Raw genomic sequence first — 22,248 nt, 5'->3', positions numbered from 1 at the left:
TTCCCGGAGGGCGCGTGCGTGCAACCGGCCAGTCACCGTTCGCTTCCCGGTGCTGAGGGTTTTCCCATCCGGGTTATTCGACCCGAACGGTGACTCCCGCCCCGCCCCGCCCCGGAAGAAGCCGCTGCGTCTCGGGGCGGCGGCGGGCTCCTTTTCTGTGGGGCTGAGCGTGGTAAGTGCGTTGGGAGGGGCACCCACTCCCCTTCGCCCGTCCTCCCCGCCAGGTGCCCCCTTCTCGGGCGGCTGCTCTGCCCCGTTCCCTAGTCCCTCGGGCCGCGTCCGTGCGGCGGGACAGCACAGTCCCCAGCCAGCCGGGAGCCGCCCTAGCTCCCTTCGTCCCCCCCGACCGAGCGGTGCCCCCCGGCTGGCCCCAGCTCTCGGCTTCCTCCGGGGGATTGTGGGTGCTGAGTCACCCCGCCCGGCCGGGCAGCCCGGTCCCCGCTGCTGGGGGCGACACATCGCTCCGGGCTGGGAGCGCAGGGCGGGGCCGGAGCCGGGGGTGTGGCTGGCACCTCAGTCACCGAACGCCCGGCGGGTGCTGCCGGCCAAAGGCGGAGAACGAGTCGGGTTTAAGAAGCGCTAAATTATAAATTCCCGCTGGGCCCTCATGGTAGCTCCTGGCTCTAGAGGTAACGCTGATGTTCCTAAGTGTCTGAGCCTCCTTCAGGCCGGGCTAGACTCTGTACCTCGGGATGGACCAACTGATGTCTCGTTTCCCAGTGTATTCACTTACAAACTCCTTACCTTTTCGTGTCCAGTGTCCTCACGCGGCTCTTCAGAGGCTGGTAGCCAAATGAAATAGAACAGTGGTTTTCAACCCTTGGTCTGTGGGCCCCGGGGGTCCACAGACTATGCCTAAGCTTTCCAAAGGGGTCTACAGCTCCATTTGAAATTTTTTAGAGATCTGTTCAGACAAACATCACAGTGAGCAGTATTGTATTCAACCACTGTCTCTGGTGTTTACTTGCTGCCTGACTCAGTTCATCGGCTGTGCGTCAAACACATTATGACACATCCAGAAAGATGGATGTGTCATCATGGCACCCAACTAGCAGCTAAGGAATATGTTTGAATGAAGTCATTGCAGAGCAAGCAGCAGACACATCAGCTGGAAGATCTGAGGGGGGGCAGGTAAAAATGAGATTCTCAGGTAACAGAATTTACCCTTCATATTTACTGGTTTCATTTTGTCTTTTGAGAATCTGTGTGACTATTTAGTTGCAGCCCTCTTTCATCTAAATTTATTCTCTCTTCTAGCATATCAAAGAGTTATAATTACTTTAGCAAATGTATTATTCAAATACCAATATAAGTAGTATTGTACTGGTAGCTTGATTTAATAGCCCTTTTTAATTAGCCTTCATAATGGTAGTTTATATCTGTTGCTCTTAGGCATCTATCTCTCTAGTGACTTGAGAACTCAGTTCTGTAGTGAGCAATATTCCATTTATATCTGTCATATCAAAGAGCAGCTTCATAAGGAGTTGGGAGACAATGTTTGTGCCCATGTGAGTATATGGAATTCTTACAAATTAAAAGAATCATTTTAACCATACTTACTGGTCTATTACTCCTTTTACCAATCAGGAAAACTTCAGTTTAAACACCAGGTGTTAAACGCTTGTTTTAAACTGATGAAAGCACTGGAACAATTACTAATTTGGTTTTGGGCAACTGACTACCAGTAAAATATTAACATATTGGAAGGAACTGGAGAAAGGCAACAGAGATTGTTAAAATGATCGAGAGACTGTAAGGATTGATTTTCAGCTAGGCCAACTGACAGCCAGTTGCACGAGAAGTAAGGGACACAAGTCTAGAAATAGTTTTTGGGCCTTAAACATCCAAGAGGAGATAATTAGTATGAAATGCTTGGATATAGCAAGGGTCAAAAAACTGAAATTAAGAAAGAGTAAATTTGGCCTGAAAACCTGATAGAACTTTTTGAGGCTAGGATCAGTTACATCAACCTATCTGTGTTGCACAGGGCTCTGAAAAGTTTTCCGCCCCGAGCACTGTCGTTAGGTTGACCTTAACCCCCAGTGTAGATGCAGTTTGCTCAATGGAAAAATTATATCGTTGACCTAATTACCCTCTCTGAGGGATGTATTAACTACATAAACGGAAAACCCTCTTCTGTTGGGTGTAGGAAGCACTACATTATAGTGCTGCACTGGCACAGCTGGAGCTCCATAACTGTGCTGCTGTAATGTAGACATACCCCTGGCTTGTGGATTAGTCATCAAAGGAAATAGTGGAAACCAAATCAATTTACTTTTATAAAACAGGACAAAACCCCAAAGACTGTACTGTAGGGCAGCGGTTCTCAAACTGTACCAATAGTGGCCCACAGAAAGTTGACTGGTGTGGTGTTGCTCACCCTCCTTGTTTGCTCTACTGCTTCTAGAGTGGAGTTTTGGTTACAATAGAACTAAGCATAGGAATCTATAGAAAACTCAGCAAAGAGTCCTTGGCACCTTATAGACTAACAGACGTATTGGAACATGAGCTTTCGTGGGTGAATACCCACTTTGTCGGATAGAAAACTCCTTCACTGAAGAGATCTATCCCATCCCTTGCCCGCACTTGGCTCAGAATTGACACCAAATTATTTTACTGTAAAGGTTTTTATTTGCCTGAGCTTTTACACATGATGATGGCTCTATCATTCTTGCGTATGTTCCTGCTCCTCTTTCTGAATCCTCTCACGGAAGTGTCTTAGTACAGTGATCAGGGCTGTGTGTATGCTACAATTTACTGCTCAGAATTTATTTCTTGAGTTATGATGATGATAGGTCATTATAGTAAAGTTTTGAACACAGTGCTGGTTGCCTCCATTTTATTTTCAAACACTCACCTTCTGCTTTCACCACCATAGGGTAACTGTCAGCACCCACAGTGCCAAGGATGAAAACAGAAGCTAAGGATGGAGAAGAGGAAAGTCTTCAGACAGCTTTCAAAAAGCTGAGAGTTGATGCAGCAGGGTAAGCAAGCATATAATGAGGTAATGAGAACCTATATGACTAGTGAATTGCTAGGGAACTACTCTACAAATCTGAAGCGTTTGAGGTAGATACCAAATGATTAGATAGTGGAAGACTTAATTGTAGCACAAAAAATTGAAGTCTTTTGGGTTTTTTTAAGTTTGTAATCAGAGGGCTGTTTAGCTGTGGGGATTAGTAAATGGGATACAGATCACTTCCCATCTAAGTTGCTGGTTCAAGTCCAGCGTGGGCAAGCAGTGGCCAAAAATGGCTACTATTTATTTGATAGCTGTCAGTTGGCTGCCCATATTAAATGAATTTGGGCTGAGCCCTGGTTATCAGAGGACACGTACACATTATTAGAACGCTGCTAATGTAACTATTATGTATTGGCAATACAGGCAGCAAGGCCAACCATTGAATTAAACCATGGAGATGGACTCCCTTCTTACCTGCCTCGAGTTCAGTGGTCTTTCCATATAAGTATTGAAGATACTGGTGAGGTGATGTAGGAATCCAGCATTGCCACCACTGGACTCTTGTGTCCAGGAATGACTATTTTTATGACAAAAACACTGAAAGGGAGGATATTGTCTATATCTTCTCCTTATTTGAGTGATCTGATATGCAGTACTTGACTCTCTGCTCCACGATACTAGAGTACAAAAAATCTGTCCGTCTACTTTTAATTTCCACAATGGCAACCCTTTCCTACTTCATAAAAGAACATTCAATACGATTATCAAGTCTCAACTCTCAAACCTGGTCTACACTGGAATTTCAGCCACTGGTGTAGCCGCACCAGTGCAAATGCCTAATGTAGGTACAGTTTACACCAGAGCAGCAAGATTTGCAGTGATGCAGCCTTCCTTTTTTTGAAAACAATGTAAACTAGGCTGATGTAAATAACTCCTGTATAAGCTATTTGCACCAAAGCAACTGAACAGGTGGTTAAAATCCAAGTATAGACAAGGCCTCAGTTTCAAGATGGTTAGGGTGACACTGGAAGCCTTACAGAGCCCCAGTATATTCAGGGTCTTTCAATACGATTGTCACAGATTTCTAGTGAGCCTGGTCAATCCCCTTCCCTGCACATGCCCCTCTCTCCAATATGCTTCAACTCTTTTCCAGTAAAGTGAGCTGTAAGAGATGATGTGATCTCTCCCACCTCGACTGGTCTGTGTTCATAGCAGTTACAGTAGAAAGAGGAGCTTCTTTCTGAATGTTAGTATCTTGGTCTTTTCTACATGTCAACTGTCCTGGGCTCAGGACATGGTGTAAGGACTGAATTTCACTTCACAGGAAACCTCCACCTCCAGTCTGAACCAATTTAGTGCAAGTGTTGCAAAATAATTCCCTGGTTGGCTGAAATCCAAAGTGTTCAACCCTCAACCTGAAAGAATATGCTGGACTGTTACAACTCCCTGAAAATGGGGGTTTGGGATAGATTTGTGATGTCCTATTTTGACACTTAAGGAGCATCCTAAATAAATGAACACCCTGCACATATCAAGCATATTTAATCCTGTGATTTCTTATTTGATTTTTAACTAGTTAGTTCTATCTCATTTAAAATCTGAAGTTGGGTGCTGGCTCTGTTTAATCAGATTACATTATTCCTAATCTCAAAGATCAAATATTTGCAACTGACTAAAGAGACTGAAAATAATCCTATGAGAAGTGTCACACATCTATATAGTCTCATCTTGCATTCTGGTCCTGACTGTGACATTCACTGTATTCCCCTATCTGATTCACTTTAGCTCTCTGTACCCAAGTCTTTCTGTGTGTATAAATGTTGGTATTACCCTCATTTCAAAGTATTTAGGAGTGAATTATTATAACAATAGTTTACAAACATAATGTCCACAAGGAGTTTTCTTTGCAAGTGCAATACAGTAAAACATACCTAGTATTCTTATTTCCCATGTTTGGGAGAGGACCAAAATACATAAGGATAGGGCCACTTTGGTAAACTTAAAATATCAAAGTCCTTGTACAAACACTGCTGCTTGGAGCTGTATAATACTTGGACTTTCCACCAAAGTGCCTTATGAATAAAGATGAATGATCCATGGATTGGACATATGGAAACTGGAGGACATAGTAGTGATGAATGACACGGGAATGGGAAGGGTGATTCACTGCTGTTAATAAGTGGAGGTTACTGCATCATAAATTCCTACTAGTCTGAAATGTCATGGCAGCAGCTCAGAGCTGCTTTACATCTGTTAAGTGAGCTAAATAGGTTGCCAATATGTAGTCTTCATCTTAAAGCAGTTTTAGTTCAGTCCTGGTCTTTACATTAAATGAGCCATTTTTTTTCTTATAAAGCCTTACTGCCCCTCCACTGACTACTCTGGATGCGCCCTGTGCTTCTGCTTCACTGTGATTCCCTACTCCCTTTTAAGATGCAGTTCAAAACCCATCTCTTCACTGCCTTCAGCTATTGCACACTCATTTGTTTTCCCCACTGCTATAATCTTATCTGACCTCATGCTTCACCTTCTCCTCCTTGTCTGTTCCTGCCCATTTTCTGTTCCAGGTTAATTGGTTTCTGTCATGAGAGTTGAATGAGCAACTCAGTATGAAACTATATGAACAGTCTTTTGAGTTAGTGGGAGAGGAGGGAGTGTGCTTTCCTGACCTGACTTGTCAGGACCTTCCAGAAGGTTGATAGACATGGGCCTAAGCTTTCAGAATTTCTGGCCTAATTTGCACTTGCTCTTTGAGTAACTGCATACACAATTGTAGTTGTGTACAGACTGTGGGCAGCTTTAAAAATGTGGCCTTGGGAGACCAGTAAATCTTCAAATTCTATTTAAGCCAAGGCTCTGGGAATGTAATGTACTGCAACCTTTCAGCTCTGTTGGCCAAACCTACAATAGGGAGAAGAGTTTCTTGTAGCTAACGTTCTCCCTGTACACAAGGACTAGTGTGGTTCCAGTTAAATAGTCTATTTATAACCAAGGAATGTTTATATTTAGGAAAGACTGGCTTTAAGACTTTTTTTTTTTTGTGGCTCTAAAAAATTAGGTATTTTCTGGAGTCTGTTTCTCTAAGAAAAATTCCATTTAAGGCTGTTGTGTATAGCTTAGAGTTGCAGTGTGAAGGTCTAACTCAAAAACTAGTAGCTAAACAGCTGCCATTCCAATTATTTGTTAAAAATTGTATCCGTATAATGCTACTAAGCATTTAATCAAAATTCAGAGAGTCTGTGGACCTCACCCCCCCCCAGCCCAATTTTCACATAAGTGTAATTAACACCAGCAGTTTTTGTCCTTTCAGCTATGGAATCTTCTTTCTACCCTTTTACTCGGGTTGATTTTCTTCTAACTGTTAAGATTTTGTTCAGTTATATTCATCATTCTTCCCACACCATCAAGTGCGTAAGGCAGAAGTCAAACAGCGCCAGTCATCCCTATCCTAGACTTGTTTATCCAGATTTTTTATATTCAGATGTAATAATGCTGCTTCAGCCCCTGTTGTGCTATGGAACATGCCTCTGTGTCTCTTGCCCTTAGAAATGCTTATTCAGGGTATTCTTGAAATTGACCTATATGAGACATCTTCAATCTGTATTACTTATAGATGTTTGTGCCCATTCTAGGGCCTTTTCTTTACTTGCTCTCAGTCCATTTTAGTTTGAATATTCTATGCAGACACTTTCATTGAAAGCTGTTCAACTGTGCATTGGTCCTGTTTTTCCAGGTCCTTGCTCCATATAAGGACACTTTTATAATATTGCTTCTAAAGATCTTAAGTTCGGTGTTTTTGCTAATCACATTGGACTTCCATACTTAATTTTTTTTGAAGTACACATGGCTTTCCTGTTCTGGACTCTACATCAAGTTACATTGGATATGTTATTTCAGCAACTGTCTCTGCTTTTGCAGAGTATCAAGTGGAAGTCATCCAGCAAGAAGGGGTAATGGAGCAGGCTTACTATTTCATATATTCCAAATCATACAGAGTCTTCAAATTCTACTTCTGTGGAGAGATTTTACCTGAGCTTAACTCACATTTTTGCATTGGGGCCTAAGTATTTTAGTAATATGCCAGGAATGGTGCTGAAGTAGACTTGAGTTAGTAAAAACTCACAGACGGCTGTAAGCTTTCTCATGTCTCCTCCTAGTACAGTAGTGTTGTACACTGTTTGAGAGCTGCTGCATTTCACCTTGATAGTTGATTGAGGTTCAATCAATCTGTAAAGTGATTTGAGATTCTTCATACTGAAAACCTCTCTGTAGAAAACTAATCCATTTGTACACTTAGTGGATTCAGAAAACATGAGTTTTAAGCATTAATTCATTGGTCATGGGAGCAGTGCTATGGTTAAATCTAACTTTACTTCTTGCTGGTCTTCAGCAGTGAGCAGCAAAACACAAGCTTCAGACAGAAACTGGATTATATAAACCCTTGTCCATTCCACTGCTAGTAATTTGCCTTTAAAACTGTTTTCACCTGCCTGAACATGGTTGTAGTGCTGTTTGTCCACACGTAACCCATTTTATAACTGTGATATCTGAGCATTTTTATAGAATGGAGCTATAGAAAAGACTTACTGGCTCATATACATTATTCTCTATTGTATATTTATTGGTGTTTTCTTGCCCCCCCGTTAATGGGTAATTGCAGGTATTGTTTTGCCTAACAGCTTGCAACAAGGTATGGTTTGGTAAATAAGGCTGACTGGAATTGTTATTATCTTATTTAATATTTATTAGTTTTAGTGCCAAAAGGTATGTTAAGAACGTAACAGGACAAATGAAGAACCCTGATCCATGCCTGGCAAAGCTTAGACTTGAAAATTAAACATAATGTGATATAACAGATGAGTGTAACAAATAGTAGGGTGAGGAAGGACACAAGTTACTACAATACCATCATATGCTTGCTTAATTGATGTATGTTCACATATTGGTGGTTCATTATGAAAATTCATTGTGAATTTTTAACACTTGAGTTACGATCTAGCATACTGTCTTTCCTGGTTTGGTGCTTCAATGAAGCTTTTAGGAGACCATTTACAAACAGTCTGCTTAAGGCATTTCTGGTTACAGAAGAATGTGGGTTTTGGGAAAGAAAATTCATAGCCTCTCCACAGTATTTTGCAATATATATCTATCTTCAGTTAATAGCATTGTATTTCTGTTCCTCTTTCAGGTCCACTGCTTCTCTTCCTGTGGGTGAGGGTACAGTTCCAAGAGCACTGGTTAAAACAGCTACAGATGAAACCAAACCTAAGAATGTGTGCACATCTAAAGAAGCCTGGCATGGGTAAGCAGAGGGCAGCCTGAGACTGGCTGAACTGATTTCTAAATGAACTGGAATTATTTTAATTCTAATTACCCAATTCTATTCCTGGTTTTGGATTCTAAACAGACTTGTTCACAAAAATTTTAGTTTTTAGTTTCCCTTTTAAAACAAACATGCCTGTCCACCTTTTCCCCTCACTCCCATGCCATTGGTGTTCTTTTTCTAAATGTACAAAGTGAAACACCTCTGAACTGGGTGAAGTTCTGAATGCTGCAGCCGCACCAGCGTTAGGTACAGGAGCAGTGTAAACCTATCCAACAAGCTGCTGTACTTGGAAATGAGTCATTTTAAGTCATGAATCCTTTCTTGCAGGATCATTTGGCATCATAGGGTAGAGGCACATCTGAGGCACCTCTATCTCTGAATCTTTTGCCTTTTGTTTCCTTAATGCTTAGTGCTTATGCAGCACTTTACATTTTCAAATTGCTGTTAAAACATTCTTGATTCCTACTATTTTCATGTGGCCTCTGTAGTGTTGTTTCATCCCATGTGCTAAGTACCCTTCCTCACCTCTTTCAGAATCCTCCTTAAAACCACCTTTATTCTTTCTCTTACATTGATCTCTCGGGTGCTAGCTCCACACCTTAATTTACCAGAACTGGTATCATGTCTGTCTGAGTTAGTTCGTACAATCTTGTACACCTGTTTTGTAAAGCTCAGTGGATGCTACTGACACTCATTAAAATATAATATACATACAGTAGAACCTCAGAGTTATGAACACCAGAGTTATGAACTGATGGGTCAACCATACACCCCATTTGAAACCAGAAGTATACAATCAGGCAGCAGCAGAAACCAAAAAAAAAAGGCAAATACAGTACATGCATCTGAAGAAGTGGGTTTTTTACCCACGAAAGCTTATGGCCAAATAAATCTGTTAGTCTTTAAGGTGCCACTGGACTCCTTGTTTTGCAAATACAGTACAGTAGTGTATTAAACATAAACTACTAAAAAAAAAAAAAAAGCTTTGACAAGGTAAGGAAACTTTGTGTTTGTTTCATTTAAATTAAGATGGTTAAAAGCAGCATTTTTCTTCTGCATAGTAAAGTTTATAAGATGTATTAAGTCAATGTTCAGTTGTAAACTTTTGAAAGAACAACCATAATGTTTTGTTCAGAATTGCGAACATTTCAGAGTTACAAACAACTTCCATTCTTGAGATGTTCGTAACTCGGAGGCTCTACAGCGGAGGAGTTTGCTTTTTAAATAATTTTCCTACTCTGATTCACAGAAAGAAAATAATACTTGCTCCTGGTTATAGAGTAAACACTCACTTGTGTGTCTTGTACTGCTAGGTCTATGAGGAAACCTTCAAGAGGGGCAGTGAGAACCCAGCGTCGGAGGCGTTCTAAGTCTCCAATCCTTCATCCTCCTAAGTTTATCCACTGCAGTTCAAAAACGCCTTCTGTGTGCAGCCATCTGGTACACAAGAGCCAGATAGACACTCCGGACAACAGCACAGGGCTAGGGGTGCCAATCCCAAAGGAATTCTGTGCAAATGAACGAACCAGTCCTGTTCTTGATGATGCTGGCCACAAGGGAGTTGGTGCTGAGCATTCGGAGATTTCTCTTGCAGAGCCAGTGCAAGAGAACAAACAGGAAAATTCTTCTGTTGCTGTTTCTCTGATGTCCAAAGCAAGTCTAAAGACCACAGATCTTTCTGACTTCCAGTCAGTTTCCAAACAAAACAAGAGTAAGCCATGTGCATGCATGGACAAGGCCTGTCAGTGTAAGCAGTGGCAAGACATGGAAGTGTACAAATTCTCCGGCTTGCAGAACACCATCCCATTGTCACCGGAAAGAACAGTTGCTGAGGACCACTCCCAGCCTTTGCCATCAAGAATTCCCTCAAGCTCTCCACGATCTTGCTCTGAGCAAGCAAGGGCCTATGTGGATGATGTGACTATTGAAGACCTTTCAGGATACATGGAATATTACTTATATATTCCCAAGAAAATGTCTCACATGGCAGAGATGATGTACACCTGACATCAATGGGCTTTAGAGAAAGGGTTTGATTGAAATCTGCCCTCAGTCACACTCCACATGAGAAGCAATCCGCTCCCTGCTCACCATGCTTGCAATAAAAACACTTAATTGCATCTCAGCTAACTTTTGTTATTTAAACTAGACAAAATACCTTAATTTAGAAACATGTCAGCTCTAACCCTGGAATGGTGGTTGGTTTGGTTAAAGAACGGTCTCTTCCAATAGCTACTTATGGAACAGATAATTTAGGAAATTCTGCATTGATTAAAGGTCTTATTTAAAAATAAAAACAAAAACACCTGCAGTTCTGGGTTATTGTACAGACGGGTCCATAGAAAGCACTGTATGGGATCAGACCTCTTTTTTGGGAAGCCTCATGCTGCATCTTAGCTCATCTGAGTTCACTTTTTGATGTTTGATTGCAACTAATATGCAGACGGTTATGGATTCAGGGTTAGCTTTGGAAACTTGTCAAGTGGGGCTGTGTAGCACCAAATTATGGGAACACTTTAAAAGTGGGGGTCATGCCCCATATCTTCCTTAATCTTTACATGCATTGCTCTAATTATTTCCAGGTGCCTGAATTTTTGCTTTTCTGGGGTGGGGTGCATTGTTGTTTGTTTTTTATGATTTAAAGAGCAGTTTTGTTTCTAGCAGGATAAACTTTCTCTTCATACTCTGACCTTTTCTTCCCTTTTCTTTTATTCACAGCTCTCCTATTCTCCAAGTTAGTATAGTATCAAGTGCTAGTATTAACATTGCAAGAGGTATTATCACATTAGGCTTCCCAATCAGAGAAATAATTCAGGTAATCAGAGCTTCTACCTTTGTCTGCTGCAGCAGAAATAGATGGTTTTGTATCTTGAATGTAATTGTTCCTCATTTAATAGCCAAAGGAAAAGCAATTGATGAGGTGAGTTGACTCCTTTGCAGTTTGTTTTAAAAAGTGCATCAAAAGACCAAAAATAGCATTTGCTAACTTCTTCAGTGTGCTTTTGTCTGCACATCCCTTCCCCGACTGTAATCCTGATTATTGTTAGACAAAAATACAACAAATTTGTCCTCCCTGCAGTGGCTCATTTCTGAGGGCTTGTCTCCTCTGGTATGCTAAATAGGCGCTGCTGTGATTGATCCAGCGGCATCGATTTAGCAGGTCTGGTAAAGACACAAAAGTCAATGGCAGAACGCTCTCCCATTGATTTCAGTACTTAACCTTTCCAAGAGATGGAAGGTAAGTTGGCGGGAGAGCATCTCCCACCAAAGTAGTGCAGTGTAGACAACACATTAGGTCAATGTAAGCTACGTCACTCGACGGGATTTTTTTTTTTTACACACCCCTGAGTGATGTCACTTAATCGATTTAAGTGGCAGTGTAGATCAGCCCCTTGAGAGACATTTTTGACACAAGTAACTAACACTTAGTCAGTTGCCAATCCGGGACATCTTGGGCCTTCCTGCTGCATCCATGTGTTCTCCTTTCCCTCCCTTCTTGCAGTCCATTTACTAAAACATAAAAATATTGGTAGTGTGATCCTTGTTTTGTCATGAGGCAGAGTGCTGATGTACAGTTCTCCACTGCCTGTAGTTTGTATCTCCCTGCACAGAAGAGCAGCTGCAGCTCAAATCTGCATGTGATCACATCAAAGCAGCACCAGCTGTCTCCTGTTCTAGATTTAGCCGTGGAGAGGTGCAAGGGAGTATACTGCCAGGTACTGAAACTACCCCTTGTGGGGAGGGCATGAACCAGTGTTATCACTTGCTGATACTTTTGCAGTTCTGTGCCTTGTGTGACGGAAGAATAATTTAGGAGAAACACTTCCTTGCTAAATTCCATTGGCACCTCTGATTATTAAGAATGTCATCCCTGCTCCATTATCTGCAGCTTGATATGGCTTAATGACCTAGGATGGTCATTATCTATCAGTGTTATAATCTAGCCTAGTGAAGTAGCCTCACTATTAAGACAGAATTGATCCCAAACTAATTAGCATTTCTTAATGTCAGGCTTAATGTCTTAGGCAGGCTGTTCTGGGTCCATTTTCCCCTTCAATTTCCCTGCGTTCACATTCAAATACATGTGACAAATCTTACTAAGTTATCTGAAGTAGCTCCATTTCCTTGTGTGTGGTGGTCTGCTGCAGGAATAGAACTAGAATTGTAAACTCTGAAATTTCATTTTCTCCCCCAATTGCTTATTATTTTGTTTTTTTCCTATATATATGCAAGCACCAGCTCATTGCATTGCTCATCTTCTAAATCATACAGTAGGTATTACATTTGGGGAATGGGATTAATACCTTTCCTAGGGAGGAGGGCCCAGTTACCATTCCACTATTTTGTTTTCTTATTGGAGTCCCATAAACTTAGGGGGAAGGATTTATATTTTGATTGCCCTGCTTTACTGTACATGAAGTGCAGTGTGGTGCAGCTGGTACAGTCAATTACTTTGTCCTGATTTTTATGAAAAGTGAATCCTGCAGCACAAAGCAATATCTAGTAGGGACTCTAAAGGAAAACTGTACAGTAGTCGGGTATGAATTGTTGAGGGTTAGGGAAGGAAAAGCATCCACACAAGTTGGTAAACCCTGTCTGGCCACTAGATGTCACCCTTACTCCATGTCCATGACACTATAGACCCACTGGCTAACTGATACTTACCTTAAACTTTCTAAGTAGTGCATCAGTTCAGTCATTTAGGAGTCCTACAGCCAAGTGGTGCTTAAAATACACATTTGAATATAATTTTGATTAGTTTTGTTGTAGAACAGTTTTGCAGTTTGTAATGTAAATAACTTTCATGGTCTTGAACTTGGCCTGTTTTTAAGGCATTAACATCATTGGTGGTGGTAAACCCAGGGGCGGCTCCAGGCACCAGCGCACCAAGCGCGTGCCTGGGGCGGCCTGCAAGTCACTGTGAGGGTGGCAGGCAGGCGGCTTTCGGCGGCGTGCTTACAGGAGGTCTGCCGGTCCCGCAGCTTTGGTGGCAGTTCGGCAGTGGGGACGCTGATGGCATAGCACCAGCAGACCGCCTACGGGCATGCCGTCGAATCTGCGTGACCAGCGGACTGCCCGCAGGTGCGCTGCCAAAAGCCGCCTGCCTGCCGTGCTTGGGGCAGCAAAAAACAGAGCCGCCCCTGGGTAAACCAGATAGGAATAATAAACTCTGCTCTTCTAGACCAGTATGACATGTACTTGAAGACACTTCATTGTTGTTAACTCTTCAATTTTATCACAAATCTTGCAATATTTTGTTTCTTTTAAAGTCCCAGCACCTGGAGTAAAGTGGCTACATGAGAATTTCAGTTCTAATTTAAAAAAAAAAAAATCTACCCCTCAGAGCAGAGAGAGTTGAAAATGACTTGTCTGTACCCTAAAGGCTCAAACCAGAAGATAGTGAAAGAACCCAACACGTATTATTTTAGAATCTTATTTTTTAAGTCAGTCTTATAACTTGAGGTCTAACTCATGATGTTTGAATGCTGGGGGTTGATAGTTCTGCACCTGGCATTTCTGAGCCTCAGATATGCTTAGATACTATGATGGTAAGTGCAATATAAGAAACTATGTAGAACAGAATTTTGTCCCTGGCACCCTTCTTGTTTGAATGACCTCTCTGAGAACCTGAATGGCTGGGTAAGGGAAGATCCTTGGCCAAAAGTGTGCTTTAAAGCTGGTGGTGTGTTTTCTTCTAGAACAAGGTTAGCATAAGTGACTGTTGTGCTTAACTTTGTTGTGCGTGCATGTGCAAATGGCTAGGTGTATTTGCATGTGGAGCTGCAGTTAGGTACCCTGTTACATGTACTTTTGCAGTTCTAAAAACTGAAGCCCATAAAGATAGCATCAGTTGTAAAGCCCTGTACAACCATGCAATGGGTTGTCTTCATTTTACAAATGAGGCAAGATGTTTCAGCATGCCTGGACCCATACAAACAATCAGTGGTAGCGCTGGGTTTAGAACTCTGGAGTTCCTACCTCAACACTTTACCTCTTAGTAGGGGTACATAATGTGCTAGCAGTAACACAAGTTAGCTCCATAGCTGCCATTGTTTCCTGCTCCTAGTAATATGGTGGTCACTAAATAGCACATCATCCTTTTATAGCCTTGCTAAGTGTCTCCTTGGAGTATGGGACAGGTTGACAGAAGGAAGGATTTGGATCAGCATGACATGCTGCGGTAACTTTCCCCCTCTCTTTCCTGTGTACTCACCAGTCTTGTATCTGAAGATGGGAGTTATATGCTAATACATGGCAGCTGTATCTGGCTCTGTAGTTTAGTTCTATCTCTTCCAAGCACAATGAAAATAAGCAGAACTCACACCACCTATTAGACAGAGCCACTGCTTGTAAATCATTTGGAGTAGCAAACGATTGACTATAAAAACAATAAATAAAAAGCTGCCCCTAAGGTGAAACACCTCCAGATGTGATCCATTTATTTATTTTTTAAAGTAGGTCCTATGGCCTATCTGAAGTAGGTAGGGAACATTTGGGGCAGCCAGTAACCTCTCTTTGGAGATGAATGCATCTTCTGTGCAAACTTGGTCTCAGCTGACCTGGGAAGTGGATTGCAGCAGATGCTTCACATGCATTTACAGTTGCTTGTTCATTGAGGGCTTGTCATACTTGAAAACATGCACGGGCGAGCTAAAGAGATTTAAAATTGATGTAAAAATGTGCAAACCCTCCTAGTCTAGATCCACCTCAACTGCTTTAAACCTTGCTTAAATCTGTTTAGTTTAATTCTGTAAATTACAGATGCAAGCAAAACTGATTTAAACACATCTACGCTAGTTGCTTGAATAAACTAGATTTTTTTCAATGCAGACCAGGCTTAAGATAACACTGGCTCGTCCTACGCATCACAGCATGAAAATGGGAAAGTGCATTGATCAATTACACCTGTGCTATTGGTGACAAGACCCTGGATTGTCAGCAGGGCAACTGACACCCCTTGGCATGAGTGGTGGAAATGAGCATAATTTCAAATGTTTGTAACTCCAAACCTTTCTTGGGGTTTCACTTTAATGTGTATATTCTTGTCTTCTTCTTGCCCCCCTTCCTCCCAATACTGCCTGTGAGTGAATAAATGGGCTTTAATTTAAAATGTCAGTGCTTCATGCAGCGTACTTCAGGGGACAAAGATATTGGGGAATGAGATGAACACTAAAGTGCCTGGTCAATGTGGCCTCTGCCCCATTCACATAATTATGTCTAAACTTTGGTGGAAGCAATGGTGTTACAGGGGAGCAAAGACTGAGCGGATGGGTGAAATTGGTGGGTAACAGAGAGCTGAGCCACTTCCCTGCAGATGGTAAAGAGCCTATTGTGTCCAGCTTAGCAGGAGAGCCAGCCAGAGGTCTAGTAAGGCTGCCTCCTATCTTGGAAATTGTGGGATTGGTCTGAGTCTAGTTCTTGCTCTCCGACTGTGCTGGGAACGAGGTAGTGGAGGGGAGTGAATCTTTAGAAAGCTGTTATCCCTTTGCTTCAGTGAGCAGGGAAAGCGTGGGAGCAGTTTGCAGACGCATGGTGGGGGGACAGCATTGCCTCAAACACTAGCATTATATGAGCTTTTTGCCTTGGCTGTGGTGTTTCTGCTCCCTATAAGGATGGAAGCAGGACAGCAGCAGCTGGGAACTCAGAACTGACTTTTGGGGGGACATGGTGGCCCTTTGCTCTTCCCCCTGTTCCCAGTCCTAGCCACTGTTGTGGAATGACTGTGTTCTGAGAGCAAACCCCCAGTCATCTGTCCACTTCCTGCCCCCTACATCCTCTGGTTCCCCCCTGCCCTAAATCAGGAAACATGCCCCAGCCCTGAGCAGATCTCTGTGCAGTGGAGGAAAAATGCCAAAGTAACTAGCAGAAGCTCTCCCCCCTCTCACAGGCTACTTCCCAGGGTCTATTTTTAAGCAGGCACTTACTTTCCCAGCTTCTCCCCTCCCCTCTTCTTTTTTCTGGATTTCTGCCCAAGGGGGGTTGTCTCTTTCCTCCTTCATAAAAGGCCCCTGGAGCAGGGGTTGGGCCTGTGGAGGTTTATTTTGGGAGCAGCTCCTGGGATCCGATGGCCTTGTTAGGGCAGTGTTGACCTTTCTACGGCAGGAGGAGGAGAGAGGGAAGGGGCTGCGAAGGAGAGACACACACACACAATGGGACTCTGAGGAGGGAGGGACTCTGCAGGCAGCCGGAGCAGCAGCAGAAGCCGTGGGGCATAGCAGCCTGGGCGGGTATGATCAGGAAAGGGGGAGCCCCCCAGAGAAGCACGGGGCCCTCCTGCCCTTTACTGGAGAGCCTCGTAAAGGGGCCGGACGCTTCCCCAGGGCACTGTCAGGGCAATGCGAAGCCTGCAGAGATACGAGTCAGATCTTATCCCTCCTCGCCCAATCTGCCCCAGTACCACAGCATGGTCCATGCTTGATTGTTTGGTCCCCTAGGTGACGGGTGGGCGTTGGGTTGCAGGCAGGTCCCTGGGACTTTCACAGTGTTTGCAGTGTCCTCACCCAATCCTTCTCCAAGACAGGATCCCTTCCCAAATCCCTCCCTCCCTTCCTCCCTCTATCCTCTGGCTGGACAGCACAAGGCAATCCTCCCCTTGGCGCAGCACCTTGCTTTGAGCATGTTTAATTTGGAAATGTGGCAACATTTTAAACTCCCCAAACTTTTGCTTATGAAAAACCATCCAGCTGAGTAGGAAGGAAAGAGGGAAAGAAAGAGGAAGGAAGGAAGGAAGGAAGGAGCAAAGTGGAGATCCCGGTTTGCTGAGCTTCAATGGCACCATGAGTGGAGGAAGGTTTGATTTTGACGATGGAGGAGCGTATTGTGGGGGCTGGGAAGGGGGGAAAGCCCATGGCCATGGCATCTGCACTGGTCCCAAGGGCCAAGGGGAGTACTCGGGTTCATGGAACTATGGTTTTGAAGTGGTGGGCATATACACGTGGCCCAGTGGCAACACCTATGAAGGCTACTGGTCTCAAGGCAAGAGGCATGGTTTGGGGATCGAGACTAGAGGACGGTGGCTTTACAAAGGCGAATGGACCCATGGCTTTAAGGGACGCTATGGGACAAGGCAGAGCATGAGCAATGGAGCAAAGTACGAAGGCACCTGGAATAACGGGCTGCAGGACGGTTATGGCACTGAGACTTACGCAGATGGAGGTAAGGGTGACACTGGCGAGGCCAGTTGGGATCAGGTCAGTGAGCAACATGATATTTGACCTGTAAATCCAGAGACTGTAAATCATCCCAGGAGAGAGGGAGTTCAAGTCAGATCACTAATAGCAAAAGCTGGGGAGGAGAAATCAAGGCACTTTACTAGAACATTCTACCTTTACCGTATATTTTTATATATTTCTGTTTGTGAGCGAGCTTTGGGTGTGACATCTTTTTAATCTACTTGCATTTAGGTCCTAATTTCTGTAGTCTGGCTGCCCCTTGGAAAATTGCAACACTCAGTAATCTACCCACATTCTCTTTTCCGTACACCAGAAAAGTGAGACAGACCTCAAATAATTGTAAAGCTTTTGGATGACTATGCTTTCTATGTGAAAACTTCCTCAAATGTCTTGATTATGGATGTTTTCTCCAAACTTTATTTTCAATAACGTGAGGCTAGTGAAAGACTGGATTATATTATGGGACTTCTGAAGAATTATGGGCCCATGACTACCGCAAACTATAAACTGATAAGAATTAATTCTCATTGGGCAAAGAGTTGTGAATGTTTTCACCTTATACATCACTGGATCATCTACAGCATTTTAATGCTCTGTGTCTATTTATTAAATACCAAATTGCATGAATGCACTGAACATGTGTATGACTAAAACTCAACCCAAATGTTTATCAAAGCTGTCTAGAGAATTTAGTCACCTATTTTCCACTAGTATAAATCTCCTAGACTGCTTTGAAAATCTCAGCCCGTATTCACGCACAAAGACATTCCGTATACAAGTGCTCGTCAGACATTTTGCAAATGCTCTGAACGATAAAGAAAAAAATTAATTAGAGGAGGTGGGAAGCATCTGAAACTGATGAACAATCGTAATGCAACATCACAGGAATCCTGTGCAAGTAATTATGCAACTCTTCAATAGTGTAACAGTGCGTGCTGCCATGTTTCATATGGCTAATCAAGAGGGTGATTTGTGGGGGAGGGGAGTACTCACAGATATATTCCTGAGGATTGCACTTTATTATTATTATTATTCAGGGCCCACAATGCCAATTATTTATGAAGAAAAATAATTTGAGAAATGTATCTCTTCATAATAAAAAAGCATATCACATTTACAGTGTTTCTCAACTGTGGCCACAAAGGGCTTTTCTTGCGGTCATAGCCTCGTGGGTGCTGATTGGGGGAGGGGCAAAGCAGGAATCCCTCTCCACTGTCGCCAGCAGGTGCTGGTCCATGCCCCCTTCTGAAGCCACAACCACTGTAAGATCAGCTGACCAGTGTGAGTTCTCCATCTTCCCAAGGGGGGTGCTGCTTGGGCTTCAGCCCTGGCATGGTGGGTGGCAGTCTCTGGCCGTGCAGCATAATGCTCCGGCCTCCTGCCACAGGGCTTCAGGTTCTGGCCCCGGAGATCCAGTCCGGGGCTAATCCCCCACACATCACCCCAGCCCCTCCTGCCTCTTCCAGTCTCCAGCCATGCAGCGGGACCCCAGGTTCCAGGCTCATCCCCGCCCTCTATTGCCCTGACTCCTGCTGCCACCTCAAGCCCTCACATCGCTCCTGGTCTCCCTGTCTCCCTACCCACCTCCCCATCAATTTGTCACTCAGCTTGCTGGGGCTAAGTAAGTCTGCTGTGAAAATGATATTTACAAATACTACTTTTCACAGTAGCAGACTTACTAGCTAGCAAGTTTTAAAAAAAAGCAAAACATGCAAAGCACCTTATTCGAGTTCCTATTCTGTTTCGGTCCAGTAAAGAACAGAGACAACTGTACATTATTATTTTTAATTGAGTCTGCTAAAAACCCAACATGCATAAATTACAATGATTTGGACACATGTATGTGCCTATTTCTTTGTTTTTCCTAAGGTTAATTAAGCATTTTAGGGAAAATTGTCAGAGTGGCCACCAGCAAGAGTTTTGTTGGTGAGGGAAAACAAATGTTGTGAGAACCCCTTAGAATAATAGGAGAATTCAAGCTACCATATTGGTTTTCCAGGGCTTTGTTAATGTGCCCTTATTCAGCAAGTTACTTAAACAGATGCCTAAGTGCTGAAGTTCGTGCACTTATGGCACATGAAGTTGCAGTTAAAGCTGCAGATTAGAGGTGACCAATTTCATTTGCCCAGTTCTTTAAACATCATCCTTCTTCTATCTTCAGGCTATGTGATTTGTTAAATAATCTAATGCAGTTTACTATACAGTGATAATACAGAGCAGGGACTGAACTGTGTTTGTAATGAATTGAACTGCTGATATGAGGATCTTTAGGTCACTTGTAAGGTATGTATATGTTTAATGCAATGACACACTAATACAGCCGTTGTCCAGCTACTGTCTTTCATTTCTAGAACACCTTTCATTCTGAAGGATGTCAGACTGCCTTAAACCATATGCAGTGATTGTTTCATCCACCAGTAAAATGCAGCTACCTTTGGGGTGCGATGCTGCAGATATTCAACAGCTCACATTAGCACTACAAAAGAAGGGCATCTGGGCAGGCAAAAAACTGGCACAAAACCTGGAGTTTAACTGCCCCAGGGTGAACACTTCCCTACTCTTGCATGTAAAAAAACCCTCTATAGGCGGTAGTGCTCACTTTTGCTCCTGGGGGAGTTCTGAGCCAAAACATTAATTCTGTGCACAATATTTTAAAATTTTGCATATTTTATTTGTCAAAATAACACAATGTAATCATGCCAGTTTCAATTATTTTGGTCATTTATTTCAAAATACCTGTCAGCAAGTATGTCTGTAACAGTACAGACCAGAGAAAAGATTCAGGAAATGTTTTTTGATAATAGATCCCTTACTAGGCATATTAAGACAGAACTTTGAGTAATCATTCATGTACACTACAACAGAGAAATGGATTTTCCCTCCAAAGCAGTGCAAAGGCTTGGGGGGCGGGGGCAGTCAGAGGTAATGGAGGAGCTGAGGGAGCATTAAGTAATTGCTTAGAAGGAGCCTGGGAATGAACCTGGAGGGTTGCTGGGTGTGGAAAGTGTGAAACGGGGCGTGGGAGGGGGGTTGGAGGGGAAAGGCAAAGGGATTATTAGGGAGTTGGTGGGGAGCCTCTCCCATGCAGACCCTGGCTGACTCCCTAGTGTCTCCCATTCAGTCAGGCACATCTGCTTCCATCCCTGTGTGTCCCTGCCTCCTCACTCAGCTACCCCTCCTCCCCCTATTCCCATTTGTCCCTGCACCTCCCTCCCCCCCATCCCCATGTGTCCCTGCATGCCCACTCAGCCACTCCTCCTCCCTGTCCCCATGTGGTCCTGCACCCCCACTCCTATTCAGCCCTGGGGTCAATGCTGTCACCCCATTAGCTCCTGTGTCCCCACACCAGTCTCCTCCAGTAGCCCTTCTGACCCCCAGTCTATGTGACTCCCCAGGAGCCCTGTGTGTCCCATTCTGTCTGTTACCCCCATATCTGTGCCTCCTCCCATGGGCAGGGCACTTTGAGGGATGCAGCCTCTGACCCCTCCCTCTCCGTGGCTGGTTGCTCTGGACCTGAGTCAATTGGTCTCTCTTCTGGTGCCACAGCAGCCGTTGGTGAATGAAAGGTGTAATTGCAGTGTCTCCCCCAGCAGAATCCATTTTCTGTGTGGGAGGAAAGACCTGCGGGGGACATGAATTCTGCGTGTGCACAGTGGCACAGAATTTCCCCTGGAGTAGTGTCACACTCATTGAGTCTGGTTCAACATTAAAGCAGAACCCAGACTCATTAGGGACCATGCCACCTAATATATCCGTAACACATATAAGAACATGAATGTTTGGGTTTTTTTTAAATATGGTTAACTCAAAGCATCATGATATAGTTCTGTTAACAAAGAGTGAGACTGGAGCCCTTTAAGAGAATAGTGCTTTATAGGTAAAGGGGAAGGTGATCTAGGATCAGGAATGCCCTGTGTGTGTGAATGAGCTAAGCATGTTACAGCATTGAGTAAACGATTGCTTGAGCTTCAGTCTCTGACATTATTTCCAAACCTCATCATTTTTTTGTTCAAGGGAGAGATGGTGGTGTCTGGAGGGGCTCAGTGTTTGTTTGATCATACTAAACCACACAGAAGAAGCTGCTAATGTAAAAATCTGGTCTTCAACCCGTTTTGCAATACAATGATTGTATAATTTTTTAAAATGTCTTTTGTTCAAGCTGTGGCCTGAAAACAGTATTAAATAGTGCATGACTGTTTCTGGGGAGCTGGGAGAAAGCACTGGTGTAAATTCATCTCATGGGGAAATAATTAAATTCAGTTGTCATGAGACCAGTGGAGAGGTGAAAAGAAATGATGAGGCGAGTTTCAGGTGAGCTATGAAATGAGCTGAAGACTCAGTGGGGTGAAGAGGTACAGAAAGGCTGTTGCAGCTGATTGGAGTTCATGAAGGTTCTTGCACCAACAGTGGTGAAATTGTGTACTAAGAGGAGGAGGAGGGAGAAGAAAAGAGAGATGGTCTATGGGGTTGGCCAAGGTAAGTCTGTGCAGAGTTTTAAAAACAGGGAGGGCAATTTTTTGGACCCTGAAGGGAATGGGGAACCTGGAAAGGAAACCAGGGAGAGGAGCGATATAGCCATGCTTCTTTGTGTGTACCAGATGGTGAGCAGCAGCAGCAGGGCTGTGCATATTCTGGAGTCTGAGCACCTGGGCCATGTGGAAGCCATCAAAGAGGGAATTAGCAGCAATAATCAAGCTGAGAGGGGACTGAAGCTTAGAGGAGGATTTCTCTAGAGCTGGAGCTGAGGGATTTTGCTGCTAGTTCTGTGTATTGTCAAGTGCAGACAA

At 43.4% G+C, this 22,248-nt stretch overlaps 2 protein-coding genes across 3 annotated transcripts in view; both read left to right on the top strand.

Annotated features, from left to right (window-relative positions):
• Positions 1-67: 67 nt before the first annotated feature.
• OSER1 (oxidative stress responsive serine rich 1) lies at positions 68-10,599 on the top strand. 2 transcript variants are annotated; one of them, XM_030532766.1, is made up of 4 exons: positions 68-172; positions 2,879-2,984; positions 8,151-8,264; positions 9,602-10,599. In XM_030532766.1, exons 2-4 carry the CDS (start codon positions 2,908-2,910, stop codon positions 10,293-10,295), a joined length of 885 nt encoding a protein of 294 aa, XP_030388626.1. In that variant the 5' UTR covers positions 68-172; positions 2,879-2,907; the 3' UTR covers positions 10,296-10,599. The 2 variants fall into 2 exon arrangements, with proteins under 2 accessions (XP_030388626.1, XP_030388628.1); XM_030532768.1 differs by lacking the exon at positions 68-172 and having other exon boundaries at positions 2,919-3,004.
• A 4,878-nt stretch (positions 10,600-15,477) lies between these two features.
• The window catches only part of JPH2 (junctophilin 2), a 64,550-nt gene continuing 57,779 nt past the window's right edge, over positions 15,478-22,248 (top strand). Inside the window, exon 1 of the mRNA XM_030532760.1 lies at positions 15,478-17,444. Within this exon, the coding sequence (XP_030388620.1) occupies positions 17,066-17,444 (379 nt within the window). The 5' untranslated portion in view covers positions 15,478-17,065. The remainder of the gene's footprint in view (positions 17,445-22,248) is intronic.

Source organism: Gopherus evgoodei, chromosome 14, assembly GCF_007399415.2.
Source record: "Gopherus evgoodei ecotype Sinaloan lineage chromosome 14, rGopEvg1_v1.p, whole genome shotgun sequence".
NCBI classification, from domain to species: Eukaryota; Metazoa; Chordata; order Testudines; family Testudinidae; genus Gopherus; species Gopherus evgoodei.
This window is presented reverse-complemented; position numbering and strand designations above follow the sequence as displayed.